This window comes from Onychostoma macrolepis, chromosome 12 (genome assembly GCF_012432095.1).
Source record: "Onychostoma macrolepis isolate SWU-2019 chromosome 12, ASM1243209v1, whole genome shotgun sequence".
NCBI classification, from domain to species: Eukaryota; Metazoa; Chordata; class Actinopteri; order Cypriniformes; family Cyprinidae; genus Onychostoma; species Onychostoma macrolepis.
In genome coordinates this window covers 30,076,257-30,098,504 of record NC_081166.1, presented here as the reverse complement: position 1 = coordinate 30,098,504, position 22,248 = coordinate 30,076,257, and the positions used below count along the sequence as shown (strand labels likewise).

Here is a 22,248-nt window from a genome sequence, read left to right as displayed (position 1 = left end):
AGTTTCTCCAAGTCTTGACTGGAAACAAAACATCTAATTCTTGCAATGTTTTTGAGATGATAGTATGCTGATTTAGTTACTGCTTTGACATGACTACTAAAACTAAGGTCTGTCTCCAGAATCACCCCAAGATTTTTGACTTGGTTTTTAGTTAATTGACCCCTAGAGTCAAGGTATGCATTCACCTTGAGAACTTCATCTTTGTTTCCAAATGCAATGACTTCAGTTTTCTCTTTGTTTAACTGAAGAAAGTTCTGGCACATCCAACAGTTTATTTCATCAATGCATTGGCAGAGGGAGTCAATGGGGCTGTAGTCATTTGGAGATAAGGCTAGGTAAATCTGGGTATCATCAGCATAGCTGTCTCATTATTTGACTTAGTGGGAGCATATACAGGCTAAACAAGAGCGGTGCAAGAACTGAGCCTTGTGGGACTCCGCATGTCATGGACGTCCACTTAGACTTATGCTCTCCTATACTCACATAATAACCTCTCCCTTCTAAGTATGACCTGAACCATTTGAGTACCATCCCAGAAAGCCCGACCCAGTTTTCCAGTCTCTCTAGACGTATGTTATGATCAACAGTGTCAAACGCAGCACTAAGATCTAGTAGTACCAGAACTGATATTTTGCCAGAATCAGAATTGAAGCGAATATCATTTATTATCTTAATAAGCGCTGTCTCTGTACAGTGATGCGCTCGGAAATTGAAAATTGTCCAGGTTTCTATTAGAGTTTAAGTAGTTGTTCAGCTGATTAAAACCTTTTCAATAATCTTACCTATGAAAGGAAGATTTGATATTGGTCTATAGTTGCTCAAAATTGTGTTATCAAGATTGCGCTTTTTCAGAAGGGGCTTAACAACTGCAGTTTTCAGGGAGTTTGGAAAAGTCCCAGAAAGAAGTGAAGCGTTCACCACTTCTAAGAGATCTGCTTCTAAACAGTTAAGCACACTTTTGAAAAAAGATGTGGGAAGTGTGTCAAGACAGCAGGTAGACGATTTAAGGTGCTGTACTATTTCTTCCAAAATTTTGCTATCAGTTGCTTTAAAAACAGACATAGTCACTTCTTTTTGAAATTGCGGTCGAATCTATGTGACCTCTGCATAACTAGAAGATGTGCCAATCTCCTCTCTGATATTATTGATCTTCTCAGAAAAGAAGGAAGCAAACTCATTGCATTTACTGTCGGAGAGCATTTCACTGGGAATCTGACTTTGGGGGTTTGTCAGTCTCTCCACAGTAGCAAAAAGAGTGCGAGAGTTGTTTAAGTTACTGTTTATAAGGTTTGAGAAGAAGGTCTGTCTAGCTGTGGCTAGTTCCACTTTGAAAGCATGAAGGCTGTCTTTATAGATGCTATAGTGAATTTCAAGTTTCGTCTTCCGCCACATCCGCTCAGCTTTTCTGCATTGTCTTTTCATACTCTGAACTGCTGTTGATTTTCTCCATGGTGATTTTTGTCTGCCAGTCTTCTTGCTGACCTTTACCGGAGCAATATCATCAATAACATTCTTAACTTTTGAGTTAAATGAATCCAGGAGAAGATCAACAGGGTCTGCAGAAATGCTTGGTGTTAAAGATATAGCCTTCATAAATAGATAAAGCTGTAACTTACTGGCTCTGGAGGTGGAGGAGGTGGGGGTTCCTTGATCACCTGTGGAAAGATGTGTCAAATAATCACATAACCACAAACACAAGTCACATTATACATATAAAACAGAACACCATGTTAAATCATGACCTCGCTTGAGACAAATTGACCAATTTTCCACCTTAAATCACTCAACTTCAGTGTTTACCGCAAATCCATAGGCCTTTGGCTCCCAGATTAACACAGTACTGGAAGATGTGTTGTGAGAACGTATGAAGACTGATATTTACGGTAAATGAGGCAATGACTTACTACAGTGCAGCAAAGTGGCCAGAACCACCACATGAACAGCAGAGCCAGCAATAGAAACAGCACCAACAGGGTGATCAGGAGGATGGTGCCATCAAACTGCAGAGAAAAAGACAGAGAAACAGGGAAACGTTGAGAATTGGCACAATTATTGTGATTCACGGATGAAAAGTAATGCCATATTGTAATTTGACCTTCAATTTAATTTAACTAACTATTTAACTAACAATATATTGACAATAATGAAGATCAGATGAAAAATGTGCATTATGATTAATAATTAAATTATTTTAATTTAAACATTGCAGACAAAATAAGTAATATTTCTGGTTTATGTTGATATTTTTATTTGTTTAAAATAATGCATGTTATTTTATAATTTTTTTTACAAATATTTTATAATTTATTTTTTTACATTTAAAAAAAATAAATAATATTAAACAACTAAATGATTTTTGTCAGTAAAATTAATGAATATGACATGATGATAATGTTAAATATTGTAAACAAATGATGTAATTTTTGTCAGTAAAACTTACAGTGGTGTAAAACCAATGAATATGACATATGTTTAAATATTATAAAATAATAACTCATATTTGTCAGTAAAATGCTGCAAATTGCTGACTATGACATCACAAAACAATATTAAAATATTATGTCAGTTTTTACAATGAAATAAAAAATACAACATCTAAATCTAAAGTCTAAAAAAAATGAAAATGACCTGACAAAATAATGTTTAAAATTATTTAAAATTAGTTTTTGTCATTAAAATGTAAAATGGTGTGAAATTAATGAATAATTCAAGATTAAATGTTTAAATATTAGAATAATTTTTACAGTAAAATGTTGTAAAATCAATTAATGAAAATTTGCATGTTATTTTTGCCAGTAAAATGTAAAATGATATAAAATTACTGAACATGACAACACAAAATAGTGTTTAAATATTATTTAAAATTTGGACGTCATTTTTGCCAGTAAAATGTGAAATTATCTTTTAAAAATATTGACTAATGGGCATTTTCATCTAAAGACAAGCTAATACCACTAAAAACTGTGTAACCTCACTGTTAGAAAGTAAGTCATGGGAAAAGAACTGGAAGCGCACAGTGCATTTGTGAAGTATTTGGAGAAGAAATGCTTCATAAAAGTGACTCTGTGGTCGTGGCCTGAAGCCTGCGCAGTGAGAATCAGAGACGGGATCGTTCTGGGGCTTTGTCTGTGGTTTGGCCTTGATGTGTGTGTGTGTTTTTGGGGGGAAGGGGTTCGTGAAGAGAAAATGATGATAGGGGACGACCTGAACGTGAGGAGAGGAGAATGCAAAGAAAATATGGGGTTACGAACTAAAGACCACCCAAAACTCTCCAATGATTAATGATGTAGCATAATTACAATCAAATATAATAGCTATATTTAGTTATAGCAACTACTTTGATTTAATGAAAGTAATTAAAGCGTGACACTTACGTATATGTATGTGAGGAAACAGTTTAATATGTGGAGAGCTAAAGGAACCATGAGTCAAAGAACTGTCCTCTGATTATTATTATTTTTAAATTAAACTACTATTTGAACGATTACTATAGTAATATATATGTTTTATGATTTAAAACATATATATTACTATAGTAATAGTAGATTTTTGTGAATATTTTGAATATAATGCAGATTAATTTTCACAGCCTTCTTTGATCATATTTACCAAGGGTGCCAATATTTTTGGCCATGACTGTATATATATATATACATACATATATATATATTGAATATTTAATTGTGTGTGCTCATTGCAATTTTAATTGTAATCTTTAACAAATATGACATGATGAAATGATGTTTAAAAATTAAAAGATGTAATAGTGTAAATTAATGAATATAACTTGACAAAATGATGTTTAAATATTCTACAAGATCACAAATATTTTTTTCACAGTAAAATATAAAGCGTATAAATTAATGAATATTAAATGACAACATGTTTAGATATATTTTTTGTCAGTAAAATGTAAAATGGTGTTAAATGAATGACATAAAATGTTTCATTATTATAAAAATAAATTTCACTTATTACAGTAAAATGTAACATGTTTTTTAAAAAATGTATATGACATGACAAAATAATGATGTCATTTTTCTCAGTAAAATGGTTTAAATAAATGAATGTGATAAATGTTTAAATATAAAAAAAAATATTACGTAATTTTTCACAGTAAAATGTAAAATGGTGTAAATAATTGAATACAACATTACAAAATAATGTTTAGATATTATTTAAAAATTACATGTAATTTTTTTTTTTTTTTTACAGTCAAATGTAAATTGGAGAAATTACCTGTTTTTGGGGATGCATTTTTTTTATTAGGATTTTTTTTAACTTTACAATACACGGTTTTAATGCTTGCTACACAAAATAAATAAAAAATGTTGATGCTATAGGTGAAATCTCAATTGGTGTACTCATCCAACCCCCACTTCAAAACAAGATCATTTTAAAATACATACATATGTGTATAGCACACACACTTAGAAGTACAGGTGATAATGAACTCAACATGAACAGAAGTTCAGATGAGAATGAGCAGAAAACCAATAAAAATACTGATGCCGTAGATAAAATCTCGATTGGAGTACACGCCCCTCACTTCCAAACAAGATCATTATTATCGTTATTTTGCATGTTAACCAGATTAGTATGTGAAGCTAATTTAATGCTAACGCAGATTATGGTTAACCTGATAACTCTAGAATCTCATTGAACACATCATAATTGGTTAGATTGTTAACCAACTAGCATGCTAAGCTAACTAGCACAAGTCAAAAAACACAGACACTGTCTATTTTGGAGAGGTATTTCTTGGGAATGGAAGCAAATATCAAAACTCTGTTCAGTCATTTCTGTGTAGCTCTGATCAGATTTTGGACAAAATTGGACAAAATTTGTAGGAGGAGTAGCGAAAAAACAGTTTTTCCATTTACTTCAGTATGGCGGACAGGCACATTGATGAAAAATGACAAATATAGCCAGAATCGTAATAACCAAGGGAATGAAAGGTTACAAAATAAATTTGGACAATGTTTTCAAAAGTTTGTAAAAATTGTTACATCTTTGGAACGCTAGGTGGTGCTGTGTTCAAACTTTTCAGGTACTTCCAAGACATGCTATCGATGATGCCTACCCAATTTTTTGCAGATATGTCAAATGGTTTAAGAGATATTGCAATGCGCAAACTGTCTTTTGGCATAAAATAGTATTGTCAGAATTTACTAAAGATGCGCAGTGAAGAATTAGTCCTAAAAAGGTGTGGACAGATAGTTTTGCGCCTGACCTTATTGAATATGCATTTGTAGGAGTTTCCCTTTTAGACGCAAAATTTATGGGAGGAGAGTATTAAAATGAATCATGCAATGCAATTTACTAACTTTTTTGCTCGTTAAATTACTGGTAATTGCGCAATTATTTAACGCCCAAAAAAAGCATGTCTTAAACTATTTTGCACATGTGACGTAAGTAGATCACTCGCACCTGATGAGCATCGCTGGGTATTTGCGACTACGTTAATTTGTGCTGCGTTGATCGATATGTAAATGAGATGATGCGTCTTCTTTAATTTGGGCATTGTCAGTAAATCACCTGCATAATTTTCAATGCCCATCAGCACTGTTTTGGAAATGCTCTCTCGTGCTAATTTGCCCTGTTTAGTAAATCTGTCCCCAAGACACCAAGATTATGATTCTGACTAACTGTTCAAAAGTTATTAGCCAAAATAGCCATTTTTGGTATCTCATGACCCGTAGATGGCGCTGTCCCCAACTTTGGCACGGACCCTCAGATCATGGTGTTGATGAAGCGTACCAAGTTTCATTTTGATTGATCAAAGTTTGGGCGAGATACAGGCTCTGAACCAATTTCGGGTCAACTTTGTTAAGTTCACAACATTATTACCTTTTTTTCACCACTAAGTCAGAAAGTTCTGTTTGGTCATTTCTATGCGGCTCGGTTCAAAGATCATATCTGCCAATTTTGTGAAGAATTGTACCAATTTAGAAGGAGTAGTAGTGAAAAAAATTAATGCTATACTTTTCAAAATTATTGCATTGTAATGGGTGGAGTCTTAATGTAAGCCATTGAATGTGATCAACATGAGGAGAGTAATCAGGTGGACTAAGCTTCATTTTTCTAGAACAAAGGGTTCAAAAGTTATAACCGCTTGAAAAGTGAATGTTTGAACTGAGTTGGTCCTAGGAAGCCCAACGTTGGTCAGATTACTATTAATGACCATCACTACAAGTGTGCCAAATTTCATCATTTTCCTAGGTTCCCTTCATAGGGCTGCCATAGAATCCCATTGGGGAGGAATAATAATAAAGAACACATACAAATGCAATAGGAGCTATGGCCCCTTTGGGCCTTGGCCCCTAAATATTATTTAATATAAATATAATATTATTATTTAAAAATTGCATGCACTTTTGTTAGTAAAATTTTAAGTGGTGTAAATGAATGAATATGGTATGACAAAATAATGTTTAAATACTGTAACAAAAATTACATGTAATTATTCATTGTAAAATGGTACAAAATTAAGCAATATTACATGGCAAAAGATTTAAATATTAAGAAACTATCCCATTTTTCAGGATGTAAAATTAATTCTCAAATCTCTATTTTGTAGTTTGTGTTGTAGTTGTGTTGGATGTGATGCTGTGTTTGTATTCAGACTTACACACTCCGTTGTAGTGATGTGAACGGAGCTGGTGATGAACGACAGACCCTCGTTCATGCTGACTTGCAGGTACACCACCCTGAAGCGCAAAGAACAAACACCAAGTTTCATACCCATATTTGTCACTTTGAAAGCCAGCAAATCCTGTAACGTTGCACAGCAGAATCCAAAAAAGCAGAAAACCAAGCCAACAGGATTCAGAGAGACATGAGTGCCAAAAACAACCCTGCTAGATCTCTCTTACATTTTTTACACAGAGATGTTTAGTTGTATGAAAAATGCCTTGCAGACCATAATTGGCAGCCTCACAGAGCTCTGCAGGGTGCTGGTTAACTTTTGTTGAAGTCAGCTGTCTAGTGTCTCAAACATTTGATAAAAACAGCTTTCCAAATGCTCAGCATTCCCGCCGAGGTTTGTCTCCCGACACATAGCAGCCAAGTCTGCGTTTCTGACAGATAAGACCATTTTCTCTGATGGAGAGCATCTACTTCAGATTAGCTTCACATTCTGCTGTGCAAAAATATAATGATGAACCGCCTGATGTTTCACCACACAATCATTACTGAGAGGAAAAGTAAAGTTTGGGGTGGTTCTGGACTCTTTTGAAACGGAGTACACTTTCACACCAAACAAACACTGATGGACTCAGTCTGCACCAAAAGCTCTAGCGTGAGAGTCTCACTGTCTGAGAAATGATCTTTTTAACAAGAAAAGCCTCGGAGGACGTGTTGACATAAATCACAGCGAGATAAAAGACACGGCATGGACGAGATGAACGCGAGAAGAGAAGAGAAACAAACTGGTGATCGGGCTTCAGGACGTGTGAAGAGCTAAAGAGATCATGAGGTTTAGTCCTAAAAATAAATGTTTTTATTAGAACAAAAAAGGGTTCTAAATTCTGATCAAAAGAATTGTTTATTCCGATTATTATTAAAACGTCAAACTACGAATTAACACCAGGCTTATTTTAGTTAGCTAAAATTATTACATTAATGACAAAAAACTAATGGCTAAAACTATCTTTTATTATGTGTAACTTCTTTTTGAAAAAAAAACATTTTATTTCAGCATTTCTAATTTTCATTTAGTTTACCTTGAAGTACTAAAAAACTAAAACTTTAGGTATGAATACATAAAAACTAATAAAAATGACAAAACAGCAGGTAAAATGAAATATATCAAAATATTAATAAAACCTCAGTGATACTAAAATTACACTAATGCACAATATATCGATAGCAAATCAGCTAATATAAGAGAATTTATCAGCATCGATCAATATTGTACTGAACAATAAAAAATACAATACAGATCAGTGAACAAAACAAAAAAATTATATATATATATTTTTTACCCTAGTAAATATCAAATAATCACAAAAAGAAATGGCAATTAACACACTAAATTAAATGTGAAATTTTAAGTAGAAAGGTTACAATAGTATTTTCTTGTCAAATGTATTCCACTAATTGTTTTATTTACAATTTCAAAAATTTGATTTTTATATAAATTGTGTGGATCTTACATACATTTTATTTCCCACCAACTACAACTAATTTAAAGGTAATATTTAACACTTTTTAAATTTTTAAACTTGATATAGATTATAATATCGTGATGCCTAAGCAGTGCACTAGATTTCATTCAATATTTACTGTTTTTTTTAATATATATAAAATAGTTTTCCTTTTCAGCCATAACTTAAAAAACTACTTTATAACAGTTCTGCAGCTAATATGCTGTATCACTGTTGAATGGAAAGCAGAAGCGGGGGAGAAAATATGGATCCTTGAGGGTTTATGGGAGCAGTAAAGGGAAAGAATGAAATAATGGATGAGGAACAAAGAAAGCGTGGGTGTGATGAAGCACACAATGATTTCTGAGGAACTATCTGCTTGTAATGGCTCCTCAGAGCCGCTGACATCTTTGATTCTTCAGCCTGCATCGACAGCATGACCTCACAGCTAAAGCAGCGCGCTGCGCAGGAAGTGGAATGTGACCTTTGACCGGGATCATAAACACGGCCTAATGCATGGCAGACCTCACACTTACTTTCCAACTTCATCAATAACAGGCGCAGGGCACAGCAAGAACGTGTCTTCGACACTCGCAGGCTTCTCGTCTGTAAACAGAAGAATAAAATGTTCTAGTGCTTTCAAACGATTAATCACCCAAAATAAAAGTTTTTGTTTACATAATATATATGTGTGTACTGTGTATATTTATTATGCATATATAAATTCACACACATACAGGATGTATTTAAAAAATATTTACATGCATATATAATATTCATATTCATATGCATAATATATATATATAGTCATATAATTTATATTAAATCTTTATAATATAATAATATTCTATTAATGTAATATCTTTATTAACTCTAACACTTTCTATTCTAATTGTATTCTTAAAAAAATAAAAATAAAACTTGCCCCTTTTAGACTTGCACTCTGTTCATTTACTAACTGCTTGTTTTCTTAAAAAAAATTAAAATAAATTTATAAATACTAACACTAGCTTCTCTATTCTTTTTTTCTATTCTATCTGTTTTCTTTTTATTTATTATATAATAAAAAAAAACCTTGCTATGTGTACTGTGTTTGCATATCATTGCTCTTTTGTTGATTTTGATTGCTTCTATTGTCCTCATTTGTAAGTTGCTTTGGATAAAAGCGTCTGCTAAATGACTAAATGTAATGTAAATGTATATTTAATATATAAACACAACATATTTTCTTAAATATATACATGCATGTGTGTGTATTTATATATACATAATAAATATACACAATATATTATGTAAACAAAAACTTTTATTTTGGACGCAATTAATTGATAAAGCAGATCAGATGAGTTAAATGCAGCTGATTCTGAGAGACACTCACTGAGCGTGACTGTGTCGTTGATTTTGAAGCTGCACAGAACCTGGTCAATGTTTCTGGCGTGTCGAAACCCGTTCCCTCTCACCACCACCTGAAACGACTCTGAAACACAGACGCTGCTCAAAAACGCTGATAAATGACGTCATTTCCCTCAGAAATATCAACTGTATTTTCAGCACATGGGTCAATGTCTTCCTGCTGAAGTCATCAGAGCTCAAGGAATGCTGGGTAATATAAAACCACAATGATATAAGTGTCCTCTCGGGTAAATGCGTCTCATAGTCTCTCATGTTCAACACTGGAATTTTCCCTGCGATTATTTTAAGTTAACTTGCTTGTTTCTATTTGAGTAATTATGATGTGCAACGGTAATGTTTAAATGGAAATCTAGTCCAAAGGAGTGACGTTCTGGAAATGGAAATGAATCATTAAGTGTTACAGACTGAGTTAAAAAGATTTATGGCACATACTTAATCCACAGAGAGACAGTATATGAACAAGAATACATATTTCCTACAGCAGAACTTCATAATGAGTTTAATATGAGGTTTTTGTACAAATTAATAAATAAATACATACAGTATATAGTGTATATACACACACACACACACACACACACACACACACATTTCTAAAACTTGCATACATACACACACACACACACACACACACACACATATATATATATATGAATATATGCGTATGTAATTTATTTATTTTCATACCTCCTGCACATACGCTGGATGGCTCCGCTGCCAAGATCTCGATGCAAGACTTTTTGATTATCTAATAACAGAAAATATTTAATTCATATCTTTTATTCAAATTCAAACTACACTGAAAAAAAAATTGGTTTAGGATTTACCAGTTTTCACTCTGAAATTGCTTGTAAATTTCACAAATAATTACAAAGATACAGCAAGTAACACAATTAATTAAATGTTAAATTTGGAAGCAGATAACCTGAAATAGTATTTTCTTACATGTATATATGTAGAAAACATTTACAAAATGTATTTATTTACTTATATGTATACTAATCAACTATTATTAAAGTGTATTATCTCTGTATATTAAATAAATATTCAAATGTGGTCATCGTTTACTCACCGTCATGTCATTCAAAACCTATAAGACTTTTGTTAATCTTTGAAACCCAAATGTACGAATCAAGCAGTTTAATCCAAGACTTTTGAAGATATTAATAATAAACAGATTTAATTTAGGCTTTTATTAATGAAATAAACAATTCATATGGATTCATTTTACAGTGATTTTATGACCAGTTTGGATCTTAAGTTTTGGTTATCTGGACAGAAACCTCTCATTAAAATGATCTTCACGTGTGTATTAAAGATTAACCAAAGTCAACACGAGGGTAAGTAAACGATGAGAGAATTTCATTTTTGGAGATGCTTGGATAGAAGTACCACTGAAAAAATCCCACACTTCAGCTTAAAGAAAGGAACTGTACAATATGCATTTTTACGTAATCTTCCATAGAGCCAAATGCTTCAGTTTACCGAGTCAATCATTCCTCTCAGCGCCTGGAATCCTCCCAAGACCGGAAACACATGCTTACTGGTGTCCGCTATGGTAGCCAGCTAGAACAGGACAAACCGATGTTTATTTACAGCTCATCTGAGTTGCTCTGATCAGTTTCCTCCATATAAAGTGCATTCTTGAGGAAGAGTCTCCATCATTGTTTGTTAGTACTTATTGCTGTTTTAATGCAAGACAAATAGGCCTTTAAAAACATCAACAAAAGATCAGCTTCATCATTACCTGTGTTTCATTGAAGTCCTTCACGCCGACACAATACACGATTGCACCCAATGTCCGAGCTCGTGCTGCCTGATGAGACATCATGCAATCATAATTCAAAACTGTACGTTTTTACACTACATCTACATGTCTGCAAACTGAATGCTGAGCATCATGTTACCTCCTGTTGAGCTGCTATCAGCTGATGTTCCTGAAGCTCGCCGTCCGTCAGTGCTATTATGACACTTGCAGTTCCTACAAAGTGGAGTCAAGATTGTCAGGTGAGAACAAACTGGAATAGAGTTTAACGGAATCAACATTAAACTGAATAATGACACTGCTTCTGTAGAGCTAGTTTCAAAACTGATGGATTTTACACAGCTATTGAACTGATTTAAAGGGACAGTTCACTTAAAATACTGAAAATTCTGTCGTCATTTAATCAAGCTGTTCCAAAACTATATTAGTTCCCTTCTTCTGTTAAACACAAAAGAAGACATTTTGAAGAATGTTGGTTGATGGTAGCCATTGACTTTCATAGTATGGAAAAAAATAAAAATAAATACTATGACTGGTTAGAATTTTCATTTTTGGGTGAACTGTCACTTTAAATTGAATAATGAAACTATTGCCTTGCTTTACAGCAGAATTTATTGAAGACGCTTGCATCATTGATTTTGTTATGTTCCTGTTTATTGCCGTGAAGCTGCTTTGAAACTAAATATCTGTAATATATAAAGCGCTATACAAATAAAGGTGACTTGACTTGTCAACCTACCAAAGTTTTCCTGGTGTATTTGCTCATTTGCCTGTGAATAAATTTAGATAATATTGTTAAAAGGCATTAAAATAAGTACATTTGAACGATAAACATATTTAATTTGAACATTTTACCCTTTCTAGACCAAGATGCATAAATGTATCTCCGCCTGGGATCTCTCGTCTGAGAGCATTAAGGCCTTTTCTTATGGTCTCCCTTTGAAAAATTAAAACAAAAATGAGAAGAGTGAAATAAACAACCAAAAATGATGTGAAGCACTAAAAGACGTGTCTTTCCGCACCTGTTTTCCGTGAGTCTCATGATTGTGTTTCCTCTGGTTGAGAACACGATGAAGGACATTCGCAGCATTGGGCTGAGAGACGACGAAAGACAAACCAGAAATGGTTACAATTTGAAGAAATTTATAAAATGCATTTGTAAAATCATTTATGACCTGCTTCGGAAATCTTACGCAATTGGATAATGTCAACAAAAACATGTCATTCCATTGAGTCCTATAGTGTGGTTCAGTGCATTTGTTTGTTTTTAGATGCTTTAGTACCTGGTGAATTTCTCAGCCAAATGTTCGACAAAGTTGTAGATTTCATGCCAGTGGTTTTTGACGCTTCCTGACCTGAGGAGAAAGAGGTCAAACAATCAGTAAATGGGATGTTTCTGCTTTTTAATGCATCAGATCAATACAACTGAGAATTCTTCCGATTAATTACCAATGCTTTCAACTTAGCAAAGCCATCTAATTTTGTCCCCTATTGTTTCCCCCCCGAGGCGCAGCTGTAAACGCTTTATGACAGCTGGTCATTTCCCGTCTTTGCCCCTGAGAGGCAACCTGTGGTAATTCATTAGTTCTGGATGACAAATGGGAAATGAGCTAATTGAGTCAACTGATCTGTGCTTGAGTCAGTTTGACTAATTGATGAAACATGCCACAGAAATAGGCTCTGCGTTGTGTAAATCGCATTCCCTGGCTGATGTAAGAAGTTTGGTCTGAAAGCCAGACATAACAGTAAATGGCTTGTTCTATGAAAGCGGTGCCATTGACAAGATGCAGTGATGTGCATTGTGTCATACAGTTGATGGTAACAAGGTTGAACGCCTGTTAAAATGGTAAAATTGAATTTACCAGCCTTGTGCTCAAGATTGTGAAACGTAATGTTTACTATACAAAGTCACTGTAATGGGGTTGACGCTACAATCATCCTCTAACAAAATATAAGATACAATTATAAAATGGGTGCATTTTAACTTTTCCTTGGAGAGTTTAATTCCTGAAACTATAACGATGTAATGTTATCTATTAAAGAAAAGGAGAAATATGACCGTAACACAATGTAGAGTGTTTCAACAATATATTATATACATAGTTCAAATCTAAAAATACATAAAGAAGAAAAAAGTTTTTATTTGCGGATCAAATGTGCATATCTGCTCTTATACAGAAATACGTGCTAGCGATGGGGACAGACCAAAAATACATTTTCATAAAGACAAAGGGGAGAAAACATAAAATTACTAATAAAATTAGTTACTAGATTTTTTGCTGAAATGTAAAAAAAAAACAAAAAAAACTTGCACAACAGTCAGTCATGCTTTTGAAAGACCTCTCTATCGTGCACTAAGGCTGCGTTTATTTGATTAAAAATACAGTAAAAACTGTAACATTGTGACTATTTAAAATAAATGTTTACTTTTTTAATATATTTTTAAAATGTCATTTATATGCTGCATTTTCAGCATCATTACTCCAGTTTTCAGTGTCACACTATCTTTCAGAAATCTAAATAAATTACATTTCAAACATTCAAATGGAAAACAGTTTCACAATATTACTGTTTTATACTATATTTTTGATCAAATAAATGCAGCCTTGGCGAGCAGATAAGATTTATCATTCAATGCAACTTTTACCTATCAAAAACATAAAAATTATTCCAATCTTTTGAATGGTACTGTATATTAAAACACATAGTAAAAGTTGACAATTATTGCACATGTTATGACCTATTTGACCCAACTCTCCTTGTTAGACAAGAAAAAACAACTCAAATGGACCGATTTTTATTGTTTTTGATAAAATGATCCATTTTAAAAAAGCTGTTTGTGTTCCTTCAGAGAAATGCTAAGCTAATGACTTTGTTTTATCCTGAAGGAGAATGATGAATGCTCTCGAAAAGCTCTTTCTGGAACGGCGTGGGAGGAAGATGTTTTTATAACACAGTCAACAAAAGACGGGCCAGCGCACAGCCAGCACGCTCTGAAACTGCAAAACAGACCATAAGTATCACAGAGGCGAACACTGGCGAGAATATGCAGGTCATGCTAAGGGCTTGCCGCAGTTTTCAACTTCAGATTTCTGAACATCACAATGGACGCTGTTTGTGTTGGAAGCAGGACTTTCTTGAGGTAACAGCAATCATGGGATTGGTGCCTAGCTTGCAGATTTCTCACCTGTGCAAACAGCGTTAGGAAAGGAAGTGGTCTATTCTCAAGTGAGATCCTTGATGAAATATGTTGCGGTGCCCTCCTTTGATCTAATTTTAATGGGTTACACTAAACCATATAGAGCCAGCGAGATTTCAACTCTGAAGATGATCCTAATTCACAGAGAAAGGAATTACATCATCTTTTAAATGACCCCCAAAACACATGTTTTCTACAGTTACACAACTCTTCGTATATAATTGCACATATGTTAAGACATGTGAAAGTCATTGCGGTTTGATGCAACAAGAGCCAAGACGAGAAGACTCATTGGAGTAATATTTGGAAGAGGGCTAATTAGAAAAGTGTGTTGCTCTTTCTTACAGGTCTCATCTGCTCTGAGATCAGTCTTCCCTCGAGATCGAGACTTTTCATATCTGCGTTTCTGCCAGAACCAGAAACCAAAACACAGCTCATAAAAAGCTTCTCTTTGCTGTCGAGCGCAGTTACCTGTGAGGCGCTAATAATAATGTTTAAAGAGGACCAGAGAAGACCGGCAAACGTGACTGTCGGTTTAGGTTTATGTGAAGTCAGCATTAGCTCCCCTTCTTCCTGCTTTGTAATGCCTGAGACATGGTAAGAATATTATGGTGACATTTCCCTGACACGGCTGTTTTAATGGCTCCTCCGGGTCCTCAAACATCTTCTAGGCCTAGAGCAGTTTACCAGAACAAGTCTGGACGATCTCCTCAGTGTTTATAAACAGCCTTAAAAAGCATTTTGCAATAGTACACATAAAATATTCAAATAAATAGGTGTGGTGAGGTCTTTGTGACATTCCTAGACTCCGTAAACAGCAAATAAATCACAACTGAGATTTTTTATTGAATTAGCACATGCTTCCTGTGAGTCATTTTGCTGCTTTTTTAGGTCAGCTGATATTTGGACAACACTGGCTCACATTGGAAAGACTACAGAAACTTACCTATACAGTTTCCAGTTGAAATCAACACTAGTGGCACTAAAACACCAACAACTTTGTTCCTTTTCACGCAAATTATGATTATGATTATTGATTAATAAACCATTTTTTTTTGTTGTTGTTGTTGCACAGTTCCTTGTGTGATACTATGCTAAGACCTCAAAACACTTTTTCTGTAGTTCATGATTTGTAAATCATATAACCAGCTCCATATATTTGGGTTTTCTGATGTGGTAAACTTGCTCAGTAGCGCACCCGGTACAGCATTGCACTTGTGATGTGAACTTCTGTGATACGTACAACACCCAAAGTGATAAAATGTTTCCAGATTCACATTCATCTGTTTTGGATAAAACTAAATGTGTTTTTGGCATTACTTACTGGTCATTATCTCTGAAAGTGTCGCAAAACATGCAAGAAGCAATTTTGTCTTAATGTTAGACAAAATACTATCTTTTGCATCTATGTGTAGGCATAAAGTATGTGTATTTGTTAAAAAAGCAGAAAACATTGTTGCGGGGGTAAATCAAGACAGCATCACCATAAAGAAAGAAAGAAAGAAAATAAATAAATAAATTTACTGTATTTTGTCGATGTTTTCAGAAAAATGCCTATACAGAAGAATTATTAAAACATACTATACTATATATTACACTTCAGAGGCACTCGCTGCCTGTCAGTCGTTTTACTCATACATGTTTGCAGACTTTGGGTTGGCTGACATGATTTGGGAAAAAGGAGGAGTAGTTGAAAGAATGGGAGTGGGTCTAATTCACTGGCCAAGTTAGCAAACAGCTGGGGCTGGTTGTTGGAGTGGTATTTAAAAGCCAAAGCTTCTTCTCGTTTTTTACAATAAATCTCAAAAGCTCTGAAAATGAAAATGTGTCAAGAAAATAACTGAAGTAGAAATGATTGCAATTGTCCAATTTGGTTAATGCATCCCTATGATGATAAATGACTGCACTCCAGTTCAACTGAAAAACCACTAACCTTTTTTAAAATCTGTGCTGGGAATCTGAGCTTACGCTTCTGAATTTCTCGATTTTAGTCTTTCGGTTTCTGTGCTGGTCTGAGAACACAAATTTCTGCATATCCAAATACTTTTTACGCCCTGGGTAAACTTCACAGCAGTTTCTGGTCTGCATCCAGAAAGGAGATTTGTGGTGTGTGATAACATTTAACTAGGAATGCATGTCTCCTAAAACTTTTCCAGGAGCTTTACCGGTAGGTAAAGCTGAATTTGGGTGTATTAGGGGAGAAACTCGACATGGCTCTCAGAAAAGGGCTTGACATTTATGAATCACTGGCACACTAAAGCTGTTATTCTGGCTGTTTTAAAACAGATGACTCGACTCCTGGGTTATCTTAAGCTAAACAACAGTTAGTGGAACCAAAACTATGATTAACAGAGTGATTTTTCAAAACAATCATAAAGATGAAGTAAATCAGACCGCAATATGTGTCCAGACATTGTTTATGGACAAAGACTGTGTCAGAGGGATGCAGAGCGACAGCTTAAAATGCATTGGCCAAAAATTGTCATTACACAAGGTCTTCAATGGAATCCAATGTTATGTTAGTTTATTGCCTTTCCTTCATTTATGCATTTGGCAGATGCCTTTATCTCAAGTGACTTACATTGCATTTCAAGTGAAGATTTGATTCAATTCAATTTAATTGATTTAATTCAAGCATTCACTGGGAATCAAACCATGACCTTGGTGTTACTAATGCAATACTCTACTGTTTGAGCTACAGAAATGCATTATATGGACAAGAAGTTTTGCCAAAGATATGAAGTTAGTTTTTCAAAACAAGTCAGGTTTGGAATGACATGAGGGTGAATAAATGATGTCCAAATTTTTATTTTTGGGTAAGTTCTCTTTTAAAAGAACCTCAAAAATGGCACCGGCAAAAATCACCAGAGTTGTACAGTGCAAATAGCTCACTAAGCATTCCCACGGACAGTTTCTTTGTTTTATTCCACTTGTTAAACAGCAGGCCATGAACTGGTAGACTGGTTCTGAATCATTTCCCAAGGCCGCGGCTTCCCAGACAGCCTTTGGGCCACATGAAAGCAGAAGTGGAAGCAATGATGCCAGGCTTGAAGGACAATCTTGAGGTCAATTTACGTAATCATTTCTATAATCTGGCCTTTTTTAGCCCTACATTTCCCTACATTTTCTATTTATATAACCAATATTCCACTGATATGCTGGGACTTTCCACAATGATATGCAGAAAATTGACTTTTAAGAAAGAGGATATTCAATTTTAACCTTCTGGTCAGTCTATTTGTGTTGGCCAATGGTAATTGTTTTAGATCCCAATATTTTTAAAGGTTAAAGATGTTCAAACTTTACTTCCCAAGTGATTTCAAGTACCTGATTTTTTTTTTTTAATCTCATTGTGAGGTTGTGGTGAGATGAATTCCTTTTGACAGATAAACATGCCAATTCCTTGAAAACAACTTCTCAGAAGTCCAATAATGGTGCACCTGAAGCCAAACACTCTTGTGCAATACAGCTGTTGTTTGTGATGCTTCAATACTTCAACTTCAGCTTATTTGGTGATAAAACAGATACAGAAAAAATGACACTCTGCCCTCTATGCACGCAATGGCACGGTGATTAAAAATACTGAATAATGCATGCACAGGGAATTACTTAAATTGTTGAAGCTGAAGGCTTGTAATGTTCTGAAAGGGCTGCAGATGTTCATGTGCATGCGATTTCACTAAATGTCAGTTTTTCCAAAGTCTGTAAAGTGAAAAAGGGGGGTGCTTGGGTTGGCTATGTCTTCTGCCATCACATCATGAGAAAATCTGGGTGGAAAAGGACCTCGCATGAGTTGTATAGCTTTACTCAGCTGATCAGTTCCAGAGCATGTTGCATGACACATGAAAATCAAATGACATAAAGCACACAGGATTTATGGTGCATTTGATGGTTTCTAATGTTTTCACTGCTAATTTGATCCAGTATGACCTAAAATATTTCTTCTCTTTATGACAGCTGCACATGCTGAACTTCTGACACATGGTCAAACAATATCACTATCCTTTCTTCAAAGGGCCTTGAACTACGTGTTCACAGATCAAGCAATAAGGTAATATTAAAACAGTCTAACCCATCTAAACAAATAAATACGAGACACCTTTTCTCATGAGATCAATGCCGTTTCAGACAACCCACACATTGCATGTGAGTCTCATAAGACTAACAGTTAGTAAAGACAAACTAGGCAGTTTTGTTCAACTCACATTTTTCCCAAGTCACAATTTTCACCTATTTCAACTTAAAACTTAAGTTTAGTTTTTTAAGTATAATCAACTTGGTTGCACAAGTTATTCCAACTAACATTAACTTAATCATATAACTTGTAAAAAAAAGTTGAAATTCCTCAATTTAGTTGAGTTCATGTAAAAACATAAGTTGCCTTTACTTACTGACCACATCATTTTACAGTGCATATAAAAAGGTGTTTTATATAAATAAATGTGTAATTAGACTAAACATCCTGTAAAGAATCTTCCCAGTCAAATCGTGGGAAAGGATGTTGCTTTTCTTGGTCTGTTTAACAATGGTAAAGGATAAGAGGCAGGAAAAGAGAACCACAGAGGAATGAAGTTGTGACCGTCTGAAGTGCATATTCAGCAAACTTCACATGCACCACCCCTCTTCTCATCATTACACACAGACACAGCACAAAACAACAAGTTGGCACAATACAAATAAACTGGATGACTTCTGTTAAACAGTCATTGGTATTGTTTGGCATAGGCTGCATTGTCTCTCGCACTTCCTTGAACTCTAATTGAACCCAGCCAAGTGATACCAAACAATAGACATCTGGTGAATATCTATTTTGGTGATGCAGAATGTGAGAAACTTGGGGAAACGACGGAGGATGTGAATGGAAATGTACTGGCCTACTTTATCCAGCCAGTATCTCTCAGTGTGGAAAACATCAGGCCGACAGACCGCAAAAGCATCCCTAACATTTGCATTTCATACAGATCAAGTTGCCTTTATATGTGATTGACGGGTTTATGTTGCATACCAGAAAGTTTACCAGCTGTTAGAGCAAAGAGACTAAAGATTAAATAACTTAGACTGACTTTCTTTTAAGTTTAGAGAGAGAGAGAGAGAGAGAGAGACGGGATTCTTTGTTCACAAAACAGTGCGCAAAACGATTGAATTGTAACGAGTTACTTACTTGTCAAGGACAAAATACAAGTCAAAAGCGCCCTGACATGATCTCTCCTCCTCCACATCTTCTTGCGCTCTCGCAGATGGAAGCGTGAACAACAAAAGTCCAAAGAAAAGTACGCCGAGACACATTTGTACTACTGAACGCGCCATCGTTTCTTATCGCAAAAACACCAATCCTCAAGAAAGCAGACGACCATTCACATTATCCCCTAAAAAGAGCTGTTGCTGAGATCCTGAGGGAAGGATGCACACAAAGGAGTTTTGCGGATGTTGACGCAGTCCTTACTCGCATCAGTCTGAAAACAGTAACTCCAAGCTTGAGATAAGATGAAAACGCGCTATTCCCAAAATGTACTGCACAGAAAGCCGATGTCCAGGGAAAACACCACAGAGAGAGAAAAAAAAAAAAAAAACTTCCAAAGTGTCTGTTTAGTTTTCTCTATATAAAACACTAGCCGGTTTGTTGTTTTGGGGGTCTTGAAGAACTGTTGCTGCGCGAGATCCACGTGTTAAAAGGCCAGATGTATTTTGTTCAAGCGCTTGATATTTGATGTTAATGTGCAAAGCAAAGACGGAGTCGTTTGAGAAAAGAGCCCAGGCTCAGAGTTGGCAGAAGAGGAGCTGGTGTCATATTTCTACCCTTGTAGAAAAAAATTTGGGTCAGTTTCTTCTCCTGCTCCTTGAAGGTTTCCTCCCTTCCTATGGATATGCAAAATAAATGGGCTTTGCGATGTTTTTTGTGCTTGTCTGCTAATGTTGAGGAAGTAAATTTAAAACTAGAATAGAAAAATATTTATTTTTATGCATTTAAAATGTTTAGTTTATATATCAGTGTGTGTGTGTGTGTGTGTGTGTGTATAGCCTATATATATATATATATATATATATATATATAGTCAGTGTTGGGGGTTATGTAATCAGATTACTTTTTCCAAGTAACTAGCAAAGTAACGCATTACTTTTTAATTTACAAGAAAATATTTGAGTTACTTTTTCAAAAAGTAAACCAGTATACGCCCATTTATTGATTGACAGCTCTCCTGTCCCCATGTAAGATGTTACTGTAGTTCTAGAATAAATGTGAACATGTATTAATTAATCACTTGCAAAAAAAAAAAAAAAAAAAACAGATTCAGTGTTCCTCAAAATCAATAAAAACAGTGAAATGCAAACTCAGAATATGACGCAAACCTGCTATAATTAAATGTTAAATAACACAAATATCCTTTGTGTATTTAATCCCATTTTATTAACCAATGTCTTTGCTGCTGACTTTCGATGATCCAATTCAACCATAGTAATAAGCAAAAATTACTCTAGATAAACATTTGTGCTTGTGTGTTGCACTTTTTCTACTGTACTGAGTTCTACTGTACAGACTGGTGGTGTTGTTCTGGACCATCGTGTCAACAGTGCTGCCGTTCCGTTCAGAATCATCTTGATTGTCCACCTGAATGATCTCAAACTTAAATTCTGGAATTTATTCTGGAAGTTGTCCCAGGAGGACTAAAAATCTGTACTATCAACAGTCATAATACAACTTTTTATAAGTGTTTTGACATAGTAGCCTCTAAAGACGAGGCCATGATTTCTAACACGGTCAATTAGGGAAATTCTGATTTCATTTGAAATTCGTCTGTACCTTTTACAGCACCTTATAGACCTGCACCTCTTCCCCCCGCTTTTAGTTTGATTTAGATTTTATTATTATTTGCATATTCGTTCTTGGTCTTTGTATATTTTCCCTTTTATTATTACTCTAAAGCAATTGTGATTCATGTGTAAATGTTTAGGAAAACTGCATTTTCTGTGTTGAGTGTATGATTAAGGCGAAAATATATCATGTTCATTTGATAGAATGACAAATTGCAGAGTTTTATTTGTTGTGTTTGGACAAATGGTACATAAATGTTTGTGATTTGTGTAAAACAAATAGTATTAGTTGGTTGTATTAACTATTGTGAAAACATTTGAGAGTTTTGTGCACAGTGTTTTGAGAAAATTATGATTTCTATGAAATTAATGAAAATGTACAATCTGTTTAGGACAATTACAAAGCGTTTAGGTCACTGTGTTAACTGTTTTGAGATCAGTGGCCTGAGTTTGGAGAAATGTGTCAAATCTATTGAGAAAAACTGTAAAAGATTTGTTAATAAAACACGAACGAAACACCACACCACCACCACCATCTAAAACTGAAATGCAAGGTAATACTGTGGTAATACTAATACAAAAAAAGTGTAAATAGATAGGCTAATTTGTACAGAACTATGTTTACATCTGTAAAATATTACAGCTGGATTCTCAAATGACCGAATGATTAAAATTCATATATGAATTTCTTAAATAACCTTAATGTCATTTTTTTTTTTTTTTTAAGAAAAGCTGGTAATTGTCAATATTTTTAATTTAGCAGGTTAGATGCTGGTATATTACTGACATTGGTTATGTTGGATATTAGCTCGTCTTGACCAGTCGCCCTTACAAAAATTAACCATGGTTTTACCGCAAATAAAACATGGTTATTAGTTCAACAATGTTAACCACAAATTAATCATAGTTTATGT

General features: G+C 34.5%; 1 protein-coding gene across 1 annotated transcript in view; it reads right to left on the bottom strand.

Annotated features, from left to right (window-relative positions):
• Positions 1-20,339, bottom strand: part of antxr1c (ANTXR cell adhesion molecule 1c) — a 32,234-nt gene extending 11,895 nt beyond the window's left edge. Inside the window, exons 1-14 of the mRNA XM_058794081.1 lie at positions 19,686-20,339; positions 12,609-12,680; positions 12,348-12,419; positions 12,181-12,262; positions 12,065-12,095; positions 11,468-11,541; positions 11,308-11,376; positions 11,046-11,126; positions 10,248-10,308; positions 9,526-9,624; positions 8,684-8,753; positions 6,632-6,710; positions 1,905-2,000; positions 1,617-1,655 (exon numbers count right to left, since the gene is read on the bottom strand). Of these exons, the coding sequence (XP_058650064.1) occupies positions 1,617-1,655; positions 1,905-2,000; positions 6,632-6,710; positions 8,684-8,753; positions 9,526-9,624; positions 10,248-10,308; positions 11,046-11,126; positions 11,308-11,376; positions 11,468-11,541; positions 12,065-12,095; positions 12,181-12,262; positions 12,348-12,419; positions 12,609-12,680; positions 19,686-19,831 (1,071 nt within the window). The 5' untranslated portion in view covers positions 19,832-20,339. The remainder of the gene's footprint in view (positions 1-1,616; positions 1,656-1,904; positions 2,001-6,631; positions 6,711-8,683; positions 8,754-9,525; positions 9,625-10,247; positions 10,309-11,045; positions 11,127-11,307; positions 11,377-11,467; positions 11,542-12,064; positions 12,096-12,180; positions 12,263-12,347; positions 12,420-12,608; positions 12,681-19,685) is intronic.
• Between the last annotated feature and the right edge of the window lie 1,909 nt (positions 20,340-22,248).